At 33.7% G+C, this 17,825-nt stretch overlaps 2 protein-coding genes across 2 annotated transcripts; both read right to left on the reverse strand.

Moving 5' to 3' along the window:
• Positions 1-1,516: 1,516 nt before the first annotated feature.
• LOC109154039 lies at positions 1,517-3,165 on the reverse strand. The gene is made up of 3 exons (XM_019301919.1): positions 3,065-3,165; positions 2,044-2,969; positions 1,517-1,935 (listed from the first exon to the last, which is right to left on the reverse strand). The coding sequence occupies exons 1-3, from the start codon at positions 3,163-3,165 to the stop codon at positions 1,517-1,519; spliced, it is 1,446 nt and encodes a 481-aa protein (XP_019157464.1).
• A 5,184-nt stretch (positions 3,166-8,349) lies between these two features.
• Positions 8,350-17,813, reverse strand: LOC109154040. The gene is made up of 10 exons (XM_019301920.1): positions 17,646-17,813; positions 17,409-17,562; positions 11,570-11,700; positions 11,224-11,491; positions 11,038-11,134; positions 9,534-9,608; positions 9,327-9,456; positions 8,956-9,240; positions 8,616-8,840; positions 8,350-8,532 (listed from the first exon to the last, which is right to left on the reverse strand). The coding sequence occupies exons 1-10, from the start codon at positions 17,811-17,813 to the stop codon at positions 8,350-8,352; spliced, it is 1,716 nt and encodes a 571-aa protein (XP_019157465.1).
• Positions 17,814-17,825: the final 12 nt, after the last annotated feature.

The raw sequence follows: 17,825 nt of genomic DNA on the forward strand, positions 1-17,825 counted from the left end.
CCACCCAACACCACTATTTTCCCGCCAAATGTCATTGTTGAGCTCCTTGAATTCTTGAAACGCATTAAATCTCTCATTGTTCGGTCCAATGCTTCAAACAATGTTTGTGCATCATCGGAGCTTCATCCCAAATTATTAGTTTGCATTTGATTATCAATTCAGCAAGTGGACTGCCTTACTTTATGTTGCAAGTGGAATTTTCATTAACAGCAATTGGTATAGCAAACCTGGAGTGTGCAGTCCTACCACCAGGTAGCAGCAATGAAGCTATACCGCTTGATGCTACATTTAGAACTATCTCGCCCTTGGACCGTACAACTGCTGAAATTGTCTTCAACAAAAATGTTTTTCCTGTCCCACCATAACCATAAACGAAATACATTCCACCTTTTTCAGTTTCAACATCTGTCATCACCTTATTGTATATGACTAACTGTTCATCAGTTAGTTTCGGATGCAACGAATTATGTTGACATCTCCTCGAACAACAACCTGTTACCAGAAAACCAATCGTTGTTTTCATCTGGCATTGGCATAGGTGGATAATCTGATAGAGATTTGTTCCAAGCATTCAACAACTTCTCCATTTCAAGCAACACAATTTTTTTTTTTGAGATTCATTTAGACTTAAATCTACAAAATAAGAATAAAAAAACGTAAGATGTAATGGTTTAAAAAATTGATATGAATAATTAATAATATAACAATAAATGTTACATGAGACTGAGAGGTTCCTTCTAGAAATATATTGAGCATCATCTGATAAGTATTGTCAAACCATCTCCCAAACATTTTCTGGCTTGGACATTGAATTTGATGTCAAAAGTGTAACAAACAACTTACGTAGCGAAAGGGCTAAAGACCAAGTTGCTGCCTCAGTGATTGCATCAACATACTCTTTATCATCTTCGATTAATCCGCGTGCATAACATGCATCTCTAAATGAATTGTATTGAACACCATCTACTTGTTTAATCTCATCAAATGAAGTCGGTCCACGAACTATATTAAGTAAACATCTAAGATAAAAAATCTCACTAGTATTTGGTGGCACATAAAAGATTTGACCAATTGCCCAATTTCTTTGCCTAGGTTGCCATTCTCTTTTATCATTCTTCCAAACAAATTTGGTTGGCATCTGTGAATAAGTCAACTGTCTTCCTGCAGCCTATTTTTTATTAGCGTCAAACCAGGCCGTAAACATGCTTTGAGCTACTGTCGGTCGATTTACAACATCATTAACCAAATCGTCGTCATGAAATATTATTGATTGCTCATTGGGGAGATGAAAACTCAAGCGCTCAACAGATGGATTCCTGAATTGTATGTCAAACGCAAAAATCCTCCACGCGGCCTCAGGGGGTGAAATATATCTACAGTCATAGTACATCTTGATTTCATCTATAATCTTTCCAGTAGATTCTTCCACCCCACTATTGTAGAATTCAGTTGTGACTCTATCATTACCCTTGTTGACGTACTTGAATAAGTACTTTATTGACCTAGATTGGTTGCACTACTCCACATTAATATGAGCCCTGTACTTCATAGGCAAATGTCTATTGTGTGGAACAACATATCTACTATCAAGGTCAATCCCATTCTTCCGTACTGTACGACCATTATCTCTACGCCGATATATTGGATATCCATCAAAATCCACTGTTGAGTTTTCAACAAATTTTTTGGGGAAGAATTTAGAGAACATACCATTTATCATGCAAGGTGAATTCTTCCTAACTGCACCACATGGACCGTGAATCATAAATTCTTCTACAGCTTTATAATACTCAGGTTCGCACAAATGACTTGGAATCTCGGCAGATATGATCATGTCAATATCTTTAGGATTAGGGTAAGGGTTACTCTTGCTCAAGAATATCAAAATGTGAGCATGTGGCAGTCCCCTTTTTTGAAATTCAATGGTGTAAATTACTGCAAAAAATAAACAATGTGAAATTAGACCTTTAAAATTGTTAATTATTTAAAAGATATGTAACAACCAAAAATAATCAAATATATTTATGAAATCACATAAATTACCTACATCTACCACTCCAAAAATTTTCTCTTTCTGAATGTCTTTAATTAGTGCATTTAATTTCATTTTAAACACACGGCATACTATATCTGGACCATCTTCAGCTTTGAGTTTCCTTGGTTGTAAAAATCTTTCAATCTCGGGCCACTTAGGATTACATGTGAATGTAATAAATAGACTTGGATATCCGATCCATATACAAATCGTCATTGCATCTTGGTAATTTTGCACCATATATCTTGCACCTCCGGTAAAACTCGATGGCAAAATTATGCGTTTTCCTTGGGCAGTAGGATCTACCTCACCACGTGTTAACGCATCTGTCAAACATTTGTATGATTCACATCGAAGTGACTTTTGATGAGACCTAATATAAACCAAGCGTCCTGATTCTATCATGGTATAAGCATCAACCAAATATTGTTGGAACAACCGTCTAGCATAAAGCAATGTTGACATTTCATTGAACCTATCTTGCAAACGGAATGAGAAATACTCCCTGGGACTAAGTTTACTCCTTGCATTTGAACTCCTGCCTTCAAGAGTAGTAAATTGTATGTCGTCTCTGTATCCGTCTTCACCATAAGGAAAGAGTAGTGGGTACTGCAGTGGGAGATATGCCGGATTTAATTCAGTTATTCTTTGAAAATGTCCAGCTTTAGACTCCACCAATATATCTCTTTCTCCCATGTTTGGGTCTAAATCACCAACAATCAATGCCGCCACCTCTCCAACCTGTGGCAAGTTATATGTCCTTGCATCCTTGTTCCTCTTACCGATGAGTTTTATTTTAATATCAGCTCTATGATTACTTTCCATCTCTGTTTTGGCCATTCTAAAACTCTGAACCAAAACATTATTTTCATCCAGTGCATCTTTAATGTCTTTAACAATTTCACGATGGATTGTATTGTTTGACTCATCTTCCCTGTTTGAAATAGAAAAACCCATACAATTTTATAATCTATATTGTTACAAAAATGATGTTAATTTATTTAAATTAAATAAACGTACATAACTTACCCAAGTGCAGTTATATGATTTGTGATCTCATTTTGAGTATCATAAATATACAATTGAGCAAACTTTGGTCTCTCACCAGATTGTGGGAGCAAACTACCCATTAAGTGAAAAATTTGACCATGTAACCTAAAAGTCGGTGGTGCACTACCATTGTTGACCGTTCTGTCAATTTTTCCACCCATGGAAGTAAAGCAAAACATATTGTTAAAGCACCGAATGTTCTTTAAGAAATGGGTACTCTTTTGATCTTGGTTAAAGAACAACTGCCTGATTGCCATAGGTGGAATATTAGGATGTGACAACTTTATCTTTCCATGACTGCAACATAGTGAATATTTAGGATTTCGAACACCGCTAGATTTATTAACTCGCTCCTCTAACCAAAACATAGCTCCACAATGATTGCATGAGTACGTTTGATCACCAATATCACTGTAATAATCTAGAAGAAAACAAATGTTATTACTCTTACCTATACTCAAATAATAAAGGTTATTACTCGTACCTATACTCACCATTAACATTTGTAGAGTTTGATGGTGTATCATGGACCACACTATCAAAAGCTGACAACAAATTAAATTACATTGACGCCTTTGGTGTTGAGCTATTGTAATCCACAACACATGATCTTGTTGTTTGAACTATAAGATGAAAACAAACGTTATTATTCATAAAGCAATTTATATAAATTCATATTTTTAAAAATGATTTACTTCATTGCGCAACTTTACCATTTGTTAGATTTGTCAAAGGCCCTCGCCTTTCATTGGACACCATAGGGGTAGTTTCGAGCACGTTAGATTGCGATGTCATTGATTGAGTAATATTTTGTAAAACTATTAGGAAAAAAATTAATTTTAATACACAAACAAAAATTCTAAATATAATATAGTAAATATATATAGATATATAATTTATAATAGAGAATTGTTTATCAATACCTCCACTTTGTCCACCAAAAAAACGGCTTTTATTTTGAGATGTTGAATTAACACATGTAATCTTCTCTCTATCACTTGCCGATTGTATTGCAATTGAACACTCTAAACCAAAAATTTGAAAAAATCTCACATTAATTTCTCTAATATAAATAATGAGAATAAACTGTAATACACCATAGTACCGACAACATTGTTTAAAATAAAAGGACTAACCATCCATCACAGTTACTTTTGGTGTGTTGAATGTTGCATTTTCTATACAATAAGATAATAAAATAAAGAATTACTAATAAATCTTACGATATAATAAAGAATTACTAATAAAACTAATAAAATACAGATTTACTAATATAATTATTGATGTAAATAAGATTAATTAAATTATTACATTAAATAAACAAATTTACCCAAAAAAAAAAAAAAACAAAGGCTATATATGTAACATCCCTAATTCAAATACAATAAACACCACACATAAGGTTCCTATATAAATAAGCGTATGTATAATATAAGCATATTAACCATATTTAACCATAACAAATATTAAGAAAATTGAAAAAACAAACAAATCTGTTTTAATACTGATGCTAAAATTCCAAATATAGTAATATAGTAAATATATACATATATATAACATCTCATACCATTGTATACGCTGAAAGCTTGTTTAGAAAGACCTCCACACTGTGCCCCAGTAAAACGCCTCTTATTTTGAGATGTTTCATTAACAAATGTAAGCTGAGATCTATCATTTGACACTTCGACTGCTATTGAGCACTCTAAACAAAAAAATTACAAAAAGCTAACATTAATATCTCTATAATATAAATATCACTATTAAATGTACTATACCATAATACCGATATTGCAATTAGAAATAAAGGAATTACCAGCAATCGTAGTTAGTTTCGGTGTGTTGAATGTTCCATTTTCCGTACAATCATTTTATGTCATAAAAACAATAACGATTTTATAACCAATAAGATAAATAAGTATTAATATAATTTTTGATTTAGATTTAAATAATACAATGATTACATAAAATAAACTATTTGACTGAACAAAAAATAAAACATATATGTAACACCATAATTTAAATACAATATTTGAATTACAATAAACACCATATATAAGATTGATTTAACAAAAATGAATAAAATAACCATATTAACCTAATTTATTCCACTGCGTATATAGCTACTAAGAATAAATAAGCATACTATATATTATACACATATATACATATTATCTACTCCGTATTATATATATATATATATATATATATATATATATATATATATATATATATATATATATATATATATATATATATATATATATATATATATATATATATATATTTAGCAAAATAAAAAATAAAAAAGATCAAAGTGTCCAGAAGTGAGACTTCTGGACACAATCCGATCATCACTCCCACTGTCTACTTACCTCTTCTCTCTACGATGTCTCACTCTGTCTATCTCTCTCTATCTATCTCTGTAATCCAGACGTCTTAGGCGTTAATGGCGTCTGAATTTTGCATCGCACTTATCCACGAAACACATTCTTGATCCAATCGCAGACTATACTGCAATTGGCTTCGAGAGATAGATAGAAGAGGGCGAATTTAGGGAAACCCTAAATTTGAGTTTGGGGTTTTAAATCCTATTTTTTTGAAGCCAGATCTACTGAGATGGTTGTTTGTTTCTACAGATGCAACCTAGATGAACACAGATCTGTATTATATAGCCCAAAATCATACGAAGCAGTGCTATTTTACCATCGCGTGAACATTCAAGGTGGTTACTTTTCATGGATCTCAACAATCGGACGAAGGTAAGTAATTTTCGTACTCATTCTTACTTAATCTTTACTATTTTTGCCCAAAAAATCGAAATGTAAATAGGTTTTCAATTCGAATTATGTGTGCTAAACTGTATGTTTGTATAAATAGGGTTTGAAACTCACTAATTTAGCAACTTAGTGTTATATGTTGCACTTGATTTCTATTAATTTGCAGTTTCTAACGTTTAGCTTTCCTATAATTACCAAGAAATTTGATTTTTGAATATAGCTATACTATATTGTTATCCTTGCTCTCCTATGATAATTTCTTCTTTTTAAACTCAAACAGATTTGAAAGATGTTTATACAGTTCATAATTGCAAGAAAGAAAAAGTTCAAAAACTCATAGGAGAAGGTTTATAGACAGAATATAGGAAAGACACAGAAACTATGACAGTAATAGATGTTTCGATCAATGTTCAAAGTACCTTTATTTGAAATTGTCTCTTTCCTTTTGGACCCGATGACAGTTGATTTAGTTAACTTCCTCATTGATTTGATCTGCTTAATGTTTGGAAAGTGTTTCTCTGTAAGTAGTGGGTACAGTTGAAAATGAATTATGTACTCTGCATTTAAATGTGATTATCTAATTGTAACTGAGTTTAAAACATAAAAGCCAAATGAAATTCCCTAGAATTTTGCTGGAATTTATTAATGATTACTTGTATTGGGAAGCAGAAAAGACACACCTTGAAAAGGTAGTATTTATTCCCAGTCTTAATCTTGGCATATGTTGGTGTCAAAACTAATATTATTTTTTCTAGCTTTAGAACATAACTGATGAAATTTAATTTTGATGTCAACAGTCACCTAATTAGTAGATGTGTATTTTGTTTTAAAATTTTAGATCCAGTACTCTTTTTGATTCCCAGTTTATTTGATTTATTATTTTTTGTTTTTGAAAATAGTTCACAATTCTATTTGTCTTAATTTACTCAGATTCTAACATTTGTTTTCAAGGAAATGACACATGATGATAGTAATTTCTGATGCCATTACATTTCAGAGTTACGATATACTATATTACTATATTTGGAGTTTAATTTAAGGTGATCTATTGAATTCCACTACTGGCAAATACCACAAATGAAGGCGTCATGTTATACTTACTTACCTGGCTAACCGAGCGTTCAAGATTTCACAACTTTGACACAAAATTCCATTGGAATTTTCTATTTATGTAAGCTCTGTAATTTGTAAACTATCTGTCACTCGGCATAATAAATTAGATTTGCAACATTTACTATGTATTTCGCAGTTTCGTTAGCAGCTTTATGGAGGTATACTTCTGATTACTACTGCAAATTGTTATCTGCTTAAGACACTACAGAACTATTTAAGTGCACTGACATGTTTTGTATTCAAAAACATTGTTTTGGTTAGAAATTGTATGTTGTAAGACTTTGTATAGACTTAAGTATTTAGTACTTGACTGTTTTGATTGGCAGAAATGTTTTGATAAATACAACTTTGATTTGGAATTTAGTTGTAGTCCTTATTTGTCTGAAATCTTATGGCTTTAATATAGAGAGAGAAGAGCCATAAGAATTTATATTTGTGGTAATGACATACTTGGTTTGGTTATCCATTGTATGTTGGCTTACTCTGTATAGATTTAATTATAAAGTACTTGACTATTTTGATTGACTAGATTTTTTTTCTCAATATACTTGGATTTGAATTTAAGTTGTAGTCCTTTGTTGAAATATTTATTTCAATTATTGATTGAGAAGAAGGATTCTGTTTTTTATCTATATAAACTACTTAATGTTGTGATATGATTAAGCCATGATATTTCAATTTGATATTCTCTATGTTTTGTATGATATTCTTGATTTGGTTAACCTTCAAATGTTGGCTGACTTTGTATATATCTATTATAAAGTAGTTTAGTATTTTAGAATGTCATGAAAAGATTTTGAAGCTAAGTTCAGATGTTGACAAAACTGAACTGATGGAAATACATAGAACACAGCCAAAAAGGTGTTATTGAAGTAAAATAGGTGAGTAATGTACCAAATGGTAATCATAGCTTTATTCTTCAATTAAAAAACAAACACAGTTGACACATGTAATTTGGGATCAAAATATATAATGGAACTGATGAATGAACAAAGTCCTTTATTTCAGGTGGATTGAAAGTTCAAGACCAAAACAATAGAGATACTATCCCTCACAGATAAGTACTTTTAAATTTCAGCTATTATGTTTCTTGTAGATCTGTTTCTTTTGCCTGCTACTTGATATCTGCCTGTTCATACCTGCAATGAGTTAGGAAATAGACAAACCATAGTATAAAACATATAAAAACCATTTGTAAGACTGTCATAAGAAAGCACTTAAACAAAGTGCATAATATCCTTGGCAAACCATCACCAATCACATAATATGTACTTAGTAGTACATATTATCAAAATCCAGATTACAAAAACACATGAGCACCCAAATCACCAATATTCAATCATCTTGTCCATCATTGAACCACAAAACAGAAACTTAATTTTTCTCCTGTTTAACCAAAACAGTCTTTGCTTTCTTAACATCTCTACTTGATGAAAATTGATCAAGTAAATTCCTTTTTGATGACACTGCTTCCAGTGGTTCATCTTGTTCATCCAGCTTTTGTTTCTTAGCTTGAATAGGATTGGGACTGCTTACCTCATCACCCGATTCAGACTCCTGTTATAAATAAGAAAAAAGAATTAGTTAGACCATGAAGTAGTTAGTTTATTGAATCAAGTGACCATTACTTAAATACTTACATCAGACTCGGCATCTGGATCTTCTTCATTTAACATCCTTGATAGCTGATATTGATCATCACTTAAACAGGGACAGTAGTGATCAACTAAGTCTTCATCGTATGCTATTCGAACCACAGGTATAGCTATTGCTCGGTTCTTGAAGTGATCACTCTTAGCAGAAATCTTGAAGACCATAGCCTTATTACGAACTTCTTGCATACCTGTTGGGAGAGGAGACCCATCCTGAAAAAAACAAAACGTCTAGTCAGCTTTCAAAACTTAAAAAATACTTTCATAAAAAAAACATTTAGAAAACTGTCTAGTCAGCCTTTTTTGACTCAAGGTAAAAAAAAAATACCATTGAGTATTTGCTCCTTAGGTCGAATGCAGTCTTTCCAATTATCTCGCAGCCCTCCTTGTCCCACAAAAGAAAAGGAGCATCTGTGGTCTTATCACCTACCCTCACAATGAGCCTGTACCTTAGGTTTCCCTCTTGCCAGCTTGTGCCACATGTTAGGCATTGTAGAGCCCCATTCTTCAAGTGCAATTTCCTAAAGCATCTCTCACTTCTACATGAATGGTAAAACCAATTGGTAGTACTCTCCACAGCAACAATCCTTCCAGGAACCCAGTAGTAGCCCTCCTGGTAGTTCAAATTAAATAAAATTGTTAAGTTAGGATTAAAAAAATCAAAATAGAATGTTAAGGTTAAAGTAAGTTACAATGTACCTTGGCTCTTTCATAAAGATCCTTGATTGTAGTTACTATCATAGGAGTTTTTGAATTCTCAGCAGCATTGCCATAAGACATGTGAGACACAGTCTGTACACTTAGAGGTGGCCTGGTATCAACTTTCAAACTGCAAGGTAAAGAATTAAGATTAATTCATCATTGATCTAGGAAAGGTGATTAGAAATACAAATTATGTGGAATTACCTGTCTTTAAATTCCTGAACTTCCTTGCAAGGTTGATTAAACCATAGTTGTGTAGCGTTGTATGAGCTTGAAATCCTGAATTCATCTACATATTACAAACACAAATTTGATTAGAAATAATCAATGTAGATGTTAAAGAATATGTTATCATGAACTTACTATCCACTTTCTTTGCTCGACAGAGTTGGAGTAAAACAATCAAAGGACCTTCTACATGAGTCTTGAAATAATGCATGGCCGTATCACATGTTGATCCCAGACAGTACACTTCAGACGATTGCCCCTAAAAATTAGATAAACAGATTGTAAGTAGATAAAATATATTGTACTGATTAACTTTATACTGAGTTGATTGCTTAATGCTTTTTACTTATATAATAGTTCATTGACTGCAGGTGAAACTGAACTATAACTCTTAGTGATATATTTGATTCTTTAAGCAGTATAGTCAGAATCTGACCAAGATAAGTATTTTTTGAATAATATATGTTTTAGCTTAATTACTTCATATCCACAGTTTACTTTAGCATGATTTACTTTTAGGATTTTCTTCCACAATCATAGATTTGCTTACATACAATCTTTATTTGAGATACAGGAATTACATTTATATTGAGTTGATTGTTGAAAATGGTTTGAGATGGGCACAAATATACATTGGGTGATCACAAACTTGGGTTCATCAAGGGATAATACAGATATGTAAGAGGTAAGTTAAAGCTAATTGATTGTAAGTTCAATTAGTTTCTGATTTGAGTTTTAAAATTTATTTGAATCTGCTTGATAGTAAATTTCTTATTTAATCACAGTTTTAATACATAAAAGCATGGTTTGAGATTGACACAACTATACAGTGGCTTGAGATTGGCAGAAATATACATTGGGAGATCAGAAAGTTGGGTTCATCAAGGGATAATACAGATATGTAAGAGGTAAGTTAAAGCTCATTGATTGTAAGTTCAATTAGTTTCTGATTTGAGTTTTAAAATTTATTTGAATCTGCTTGATAGTAAATTTCTTATTTAATCACAGTTTTAATACATAAAAGCACGGTTTGAGATTGACACAACTATACAGTGGTTTGAGATTGGCAGAAATATACATTGGGAGATCAGAAAGTTGGGTTCATCAAGGCATAATACAGATATGTAAGAGGTAAGTTAAAGCTCATTGATAGTAAGTTCAATTAGTTTCTAATTTCAGTTTTAAAATTTATTTGAATCTGCTTGATAGTAAATTTCTTGAGTACATAAAAGCATGGTTTGAGATTGGCACAACTATACACTGGCAGATCAGAAACTTGGGTTCATCAAGGAATGTTACAGATATGTAAGAGGTAAGTGAAAGCTCATTGATTGTAAGTTTTAAGGTCTATGTTTACTGTATTGGTGACAAAAAGATTTAATACACATGTCCATTTTATAAGCATATTATAATTAGGAAAAAAATGCAAATTTTATGCAATTTTATATGGAAATAAATTTAGAAAAGTAAGCATACTTACTGGCCATCTTCTATGAGAAAATCCACCAATTTGGAGGGAAATCCAGCTATAAGAATCTCTTTTGGAGTGTAGTACTCCACCACTCTACCAATCACATCTAAAATGGGAATAGAACAAAACAAAGTAAAATGAAAACATAGGATATAGGATATATAGTATAGAGAAAAGAGGAATTAGAAATCATACCAATGAGATGCTTTTCAGATACATTGCCACTCATTAAGTCAATATAAGACTTAAGCCGAAACATTAGTAAGGGAAACCCCTTGCGCCTGTGTCTCTCAACAGTAGTCTCATGACTAAATCTGATCATATAGCTGTGATCAGTAGTTTTGTATTGGTAGTAGTGGGATATAACTGCAAAATCTTTGATGGCATAAACCTTCCCTTCTTTCAAAAGTTTAGAATAGTTTTCAACACACTCTTTAGGGATGTTCCCATGAATGTATGTACCCTATCAACAAAGAACATATATATTGACTGTCAAATTTTACATTTTTTTGCAGGCATTTGAAATTGAAAGAGAACTTACCTCAGCGTCATGAAAGACACATTCCTGACTCTTGATGCTATTCGAACTGTTGCGACCTTCGGGTACCGTATAGGTACGAATCAACCGTAGCCTGATAGCTTTTTTGTAAGTAGACAATTTGATGTCTTTGCCTAGAATAAAAACAGGAGCCATTTGCAGATTTCGGCCAGAAATTTCAAAGCAATGAAGAAAGATGAATGAATCAGTTAGACTGAAGAAGAGAACAATGGTAGACAACGCAAGAGAACAATGCTAGAAAGCAATCAACTAAATACCAAGAATTTATAGAGGGTTGTAGAGAAGTTTCAAATGAGCCATGATCTCTCGCTTGCCTCCCAAATGAGACTACACATTGGAAGAACAAACGACACATGGGAAAATGTAATTACCCTTCATATATATATCATGTATCCGTTGTATGTAGATCGTAATTGTATGTATTTGTATTTGTATTGTATTGTATTTCTCAATAGTTGTTCCTTTATAATGGTTGGAATTCAATTGTTGGCAGCCGCATTAATATGAAAGGCGACTAACCACATTCCCAGATAATTGGGACTGTAAAAAAGGGATTGTAATCATAGATTTATAGATTTATTCTTCAATTAAGATACAAACTCAAATGATTTTTTGTATTCGAATTTTTTTTTTATTTGATACCTAGAATAAACCAAAACGGCGTAGTATAGTTTGAGCGGGAAAATGGAGCCATTTCATTGGCCGAAATCTTATGGCTTTAAGGGAAAATGTAATTACCCTTCATATATATATCATGTATCCGTTGTATGTAGATCGTAATTATATGTATTTGTATTTGTATCGTATTGTATTTCTCAATAGTTGTTCCTTTATAATGGTTGGAATTCAATTGTTGGCAGCCGCATTAATATGAAAGGCGACTAACCACATTCCCAGATAATTGGGATAGTAAAAAAGGGATTGTAATCATAGATTTATAGATTTATTCTTCAATTAAGATACAAACTCAAATGATTTTTTGTATTCGAATTTTTTTTTTATTTGATACCTAGAATAAACCAAAACGGCGTAGTATAGTTTGAACGGGAAAATGGAGCCATTTCATTGGCCGAAATCTTATGGCTTTAATATATAGAGAGATTACAATTAAATATAGGTAATTGAATTTTTTTTATAATTATTATAATTAATTTTTTGATTTTATATATATATATATATATATATATATATATATATATATATATATATATATATATATATATATATATATATGTGTGTGTGTGGGAAAAAGTTCAAATGTGGCGGTGTGGCCATATCAGCATCGTCCATTTTGCTTAATCTAACGGCAGCGGCTAATTTCTGAAGATTTGAAGATTTAAGCGCGTCATGGTAAGTGGGGGGTGTTATGGTAATTATAGTGCTCATTTATATCGGTCGCTTACAGAATACACCAACAGTGTGAACAAAATACACCAATAGTACTGAAGGTATAAAAGTATAATTGCGCAATATTAGTATAGTTACCTAGTAATTATTATGGTAATTAAAAAATTAATGTAACTAATGACCTTGTGGTTCATTAGTACTAAGTTGTTTTCTTATGTGGGAGATAATGGGTTCAAGCCTTGGTGGAGGCGATTATGGTGACATTTTTATGATTATTACAATTAATTTTTTTGATAATCTATATATATATATAGACTCGCGTTCAGGTGCGAACCGCGCGTCCAGGAGAGAACTGCGAACTATCCAGCGCATATAGTTATAAGTAGGCGCACCTAAGTGAAAAGTAGGTGCACTTGTAGGTGAAAATATGTACACCCGATCAATGAATGTTTATTACTATGTGCACATATAGTTATAAGTAGGTGCACCTACGTGAAAGTAGGTGCACCTACGTGAAAGTAGGTGCACCCGATCAATGAATGTTAACAAGGTAAAATTACATGCACTTGTAGATGAAAGTAGGTGCACTTGTAAGTGATTTTACCTGCACTTTTTACTTGCATAGGTGCACCAATTACTTGCACATATCACACATTTATATGCATCAAAGGACACGTGGCACGCGTTGGATGGCTTGCAGTTCTCTCTTAGGCGGCCGTTCGACGCTCATATATATATATATATATATATATATATATATATATATATATATATATATATATATATATATATATATAATCGCGTTCAAATGAGAACGGTGCGCCCAGGAGAGAACTCAGAACGCATGACATCCGTCCACGTGTCCAGATCTAACGAATGAGAAAGACTGATTTTTAAAAAAATGAGATGGCATTTTCGTAAACAATCGATCATCGAAGTACAAGTAAAATGTATTACAAATGCAAGTAGCAGTTTCATATAGTGCACCTAAGTGCAAGTAAAATGTACTGCAAGTGCAAGTAAAATATATTACATGGGCAAGTAATTACTATGGTATTATGGGAACAAAATAAATTATCATTCATATTCTTCTGTGTAATTACTACAGTAATTTTATGGTAATCTTTATATATTACTAAAGGTATAAAAGTATAATTGCACATATATTATTATAATTGACTAATAATTATTATGTTAATTAAAATAATATTTACGCAAATATTTTTTTTGAAAGCCTATTTACGTAGATATTAGTATAATTATAATTAAATATAGGTCCACGCTATATTATTTTTATAATAATTACAATTAATTCATCCATGTGTGGATGGAGAGGAGGAAAAGAGTAAATGCGATATGGTGAAAACGAATATATACTTAAGGTATAAAACTATAATTGTACAGATATTTATATAATTGCCTAATAATAATTGCTTAATAATTCTTTCAAAAAAAAAAAACTGCTTAATAATTATTATGGCAATTAAGCTAAACGTGAATTGTTAGATTTATTTCATAATAATTACAATTAAATTATTTTTCTTTTATTTATTTTAGTAATAATAATATAATGACATCAATCATATTACATATCAATTTTTTTAAAGATAATTGCAGACAAATGAGTCATATATTATTCAATTAATTATTTTTTTGTGTAAACCACAATGTGGTCCCAGGTCTTTCTCTGTCCGTAACGGTAATTATTATGGTAATTAAGCTAAACGTGAATTTTTAGATTTATTTTATAATAATTACAATTAAATTATTTTTCTTTTATTTATTTTAGTGATAATATAATGACATCAATCATATTACATATCAATTTTTTAAAGATAGTCTTTCTCTGTCCAAGTCCACCCGGTTCGCTTCGAGAGACACAGAAGCTGGCCCAAAGGGAATTGTCACTTGTGGAAATCAAACCCGGGTTATCCTAAAATTCTCCCCCACAAAGAGAGCTCATTTGCCACTTGAACTACCCTGTTGGGTTATATTATTCAATTAATTGAGTGAAACTTTTGCACTAATCTTATAATCAAATAAATGTACACTTTTAAATATTAGAATTATTTATAATTTCATCTTTAGTCTTATTATCTAAATAGATAATAAATAGATAATAAAAAAAATTGAGTTAATAGAGGTCTCATGTCTTTGGTGGCAATTTCAAATTTAGTCCCAGATTATCGTTTTTGTCATTTAACATCCCAGACTATTATTTTTGGACACTTTTAGTCATTCTCATGACTTTTCCTATTTTTATTAAGGGCATTTTTATCTCTTCATAATTTTCTTTTGTTATTTTTTTGGGTTTCAACCGGTTTAGTTAGTTTAGGACTTTACTAAAAATCGATTGCACGTAACCCGAGGAGACCTGACCGACGGCAGTGAGGCGGAAGAGTTGCTGGAACAAAGGTAGGATGGCCTCTACCCTAAGACGATGGCACTAGGTGAGAAAGGTAGTCAGAAGGTAGTAGGAGTTGGGTGTCAACTGACCGGGCACTATGCCATAGTATTGGAGGAGGAGAGAGCGTCGAGGGTTCCCTGTGTTCCTTTTTTATACTTTTTCAGGTCATCGCTCGACTAAACCTAAAAAAGTGAGGGACTGGTGATAGATACCTCAAATCAGGAAGCCGGAATGGAAGGTATAGCAAGGCAGTCAGGTCATGGCAAGGCCCGATACTTGGTGGGTGAGGGATTCTAAGAGCCCCCGGTCATTATATAAGGCGCATAGCGATGGCAACTAGTCATCTCCCGGCGACCGTTTTCCATAGCAGCAGGCGCTTACTCAGGCGGAGCTTGGCCCACGTGGATAGAGCGACCAGTCCAGGCAGCCGGTGAAGTCCTCGGCTAGGCCATCAAGCGAAACTCAGTCGAGCGACCAGCCTTGGTGGTCGGTATGTCCCCGGCTGAATCCCCTACAGGGCTTCAGATGGGCGACCAGGCTAAGGGGGCGGTGTGTCCTCGTCCATACACCATCCCGGAACTCAACAGGGTGACCAGGCTTCACGGGCGGATCGTTTTGACCGGGTGCAGCGGCCCCAAAAGCATTCTCTCGGCGGTCGGGACATCCCCGGCCAAGTTCAAACCCAGAAACAGATACCAACGGATTCTGCGGAGGTGATCTTCTTTCATTAAGAAGCTTCCTTAATTAGTTTAGATGGTTGTGGCAGTAGGTAGGCAGTTGCGGCGGCCTTACGTCAGCCCTACCCCTCCTCTAGACTTGACTTTACGACAGCCCTACTTACCTTGTAACGATCTCATACTCATGTATAAATATCCCCGTGGGATCGCTAAGCAAAAGATCGGCACTTTTGCAACCAAACCCTAGAGAAATAATATCGCATTATTCTCTCTCTATACTTTATTTCTCCTGTTCACTGTTTTCACTTCTTTGGGCATCCTACGATATATTCTTACGGTAGTGTTGGCTGTGAAAACCAACAGTAACCATAACCATCAATAGACAACATAGGAGCTGAAGCCCAAATATCAGTGTATATTTAGGGATGACAATGTGCCCAGTCCCCGTAGGGGACGAGGACGGGGATGGGGAAAAATTTCGGAGATCGGGGACGGGGATAGGGAGTTTTTGAAATTCCCCGGCGGGGACAGGGACGGGGACGAAGATACCCCACCCCGTCTTGCCCCGTCCCGTCCGCGATTAATTATTATAATTAAAAATAATAATAATAAATTAATATATATATATATATATATATATATATATATATATATATATATATATATATATATATATATATGTATATGTATATATGTGTGTGTGTGGGTGTGTGTGTGTGTGTCTGTTAATTTTTTAAAATTACAAGTTTAGTTTTTGAAATTAAAAATTATAATAATTTAAATTTTTTACTAAGAATTGATCGGGGACGGAGTATCCCCGTTCCCGCTTAATTCCCCGCTGGGGCGGGGACGGGGTCGGGGTTATACTCCGCGTCCCCGCCCCGCCCCGTTGCCATCCCTATGTATATTAAGTCAAGAATATTGGAACTAGATGACTCAACTCCTGACAATGGGAATTGAGAAGATTTGCCCAATTGACACGCATTACATGAGTTTGAATTATAATGAATAGAACGACTAGACCCACTAACCGAACAAAACTGAAGAATACGATGTAAGACACGATGGTGTGGATGTCCTAAACGATCATGCCACACGGACGCAGATGCACAAGCTGAAAGAAATGCCGAAGGAGACGAACTAGCGATAGGTAAAGTGTATAAACCCCCGGAGCTATTGCCCCGTAGTAGAACTTCCTTGGTATTGATATCCTTCACAACAAAGAAAGACGGATGAAACTCAAAAAATATCTTATTATCTGAGGCAAATTTTTGTACAAATAATAAAGAATTAGACAAATTAGGAACATGAAGAATATTAGACAATTTAAAAGATCGAGATTGGGTTTTAAAGGTAGCATGACCAACACGACTAATAGATAAACCCTTACCATCACCGACACGTAATGTGTCATTACCCAGGAATTCCTCCGAAGTAGATATGTCAGCAATATCCTGAGTGACATGGTTGGTTGCTCCTGAGTCAGGTATCCAAACTTGACATCCATTAACATCCGCACTATTATTATTGTATGTTAAGTTGGCCTGAGGTGGAGGATCATAACGATTGTAACATGTGATAGTTTTGTGATCCTTACGACCACAAATTTGACACTGTGCCGGATTACCATTATTACCACCACTGTTAGAGCCCCTGCCGCGACCTCCACTGTCGCGCCCTTGCTGCCGCATAGAGAACCACTACCGCCGCCACGCTGCTGACCGAGACTGCCCATCGCGGTTGTTGCGTCGGTCACCACCACACTGAGCCGAGAAGGCCACTGGCGAAGAGCCATCCGACGCCATAA

Source organism: Ipomoea nil, unplaced genomic scaffold (assembly GCF_001879475.1).
Source record: "Ipomoea nil cultivar Tokyo-kokei standard unplaced genomic scaffold, Asagao_1.1 scaffold2580, whole genome shotgun sequence".
Classification (NCBI taxonomy): Eukaryota; Viridiplantae; Streptophyta; class Magnoliopsida; order Solanales; family Convolvulaceae; genus Ipomoea; species Ipomoea nil.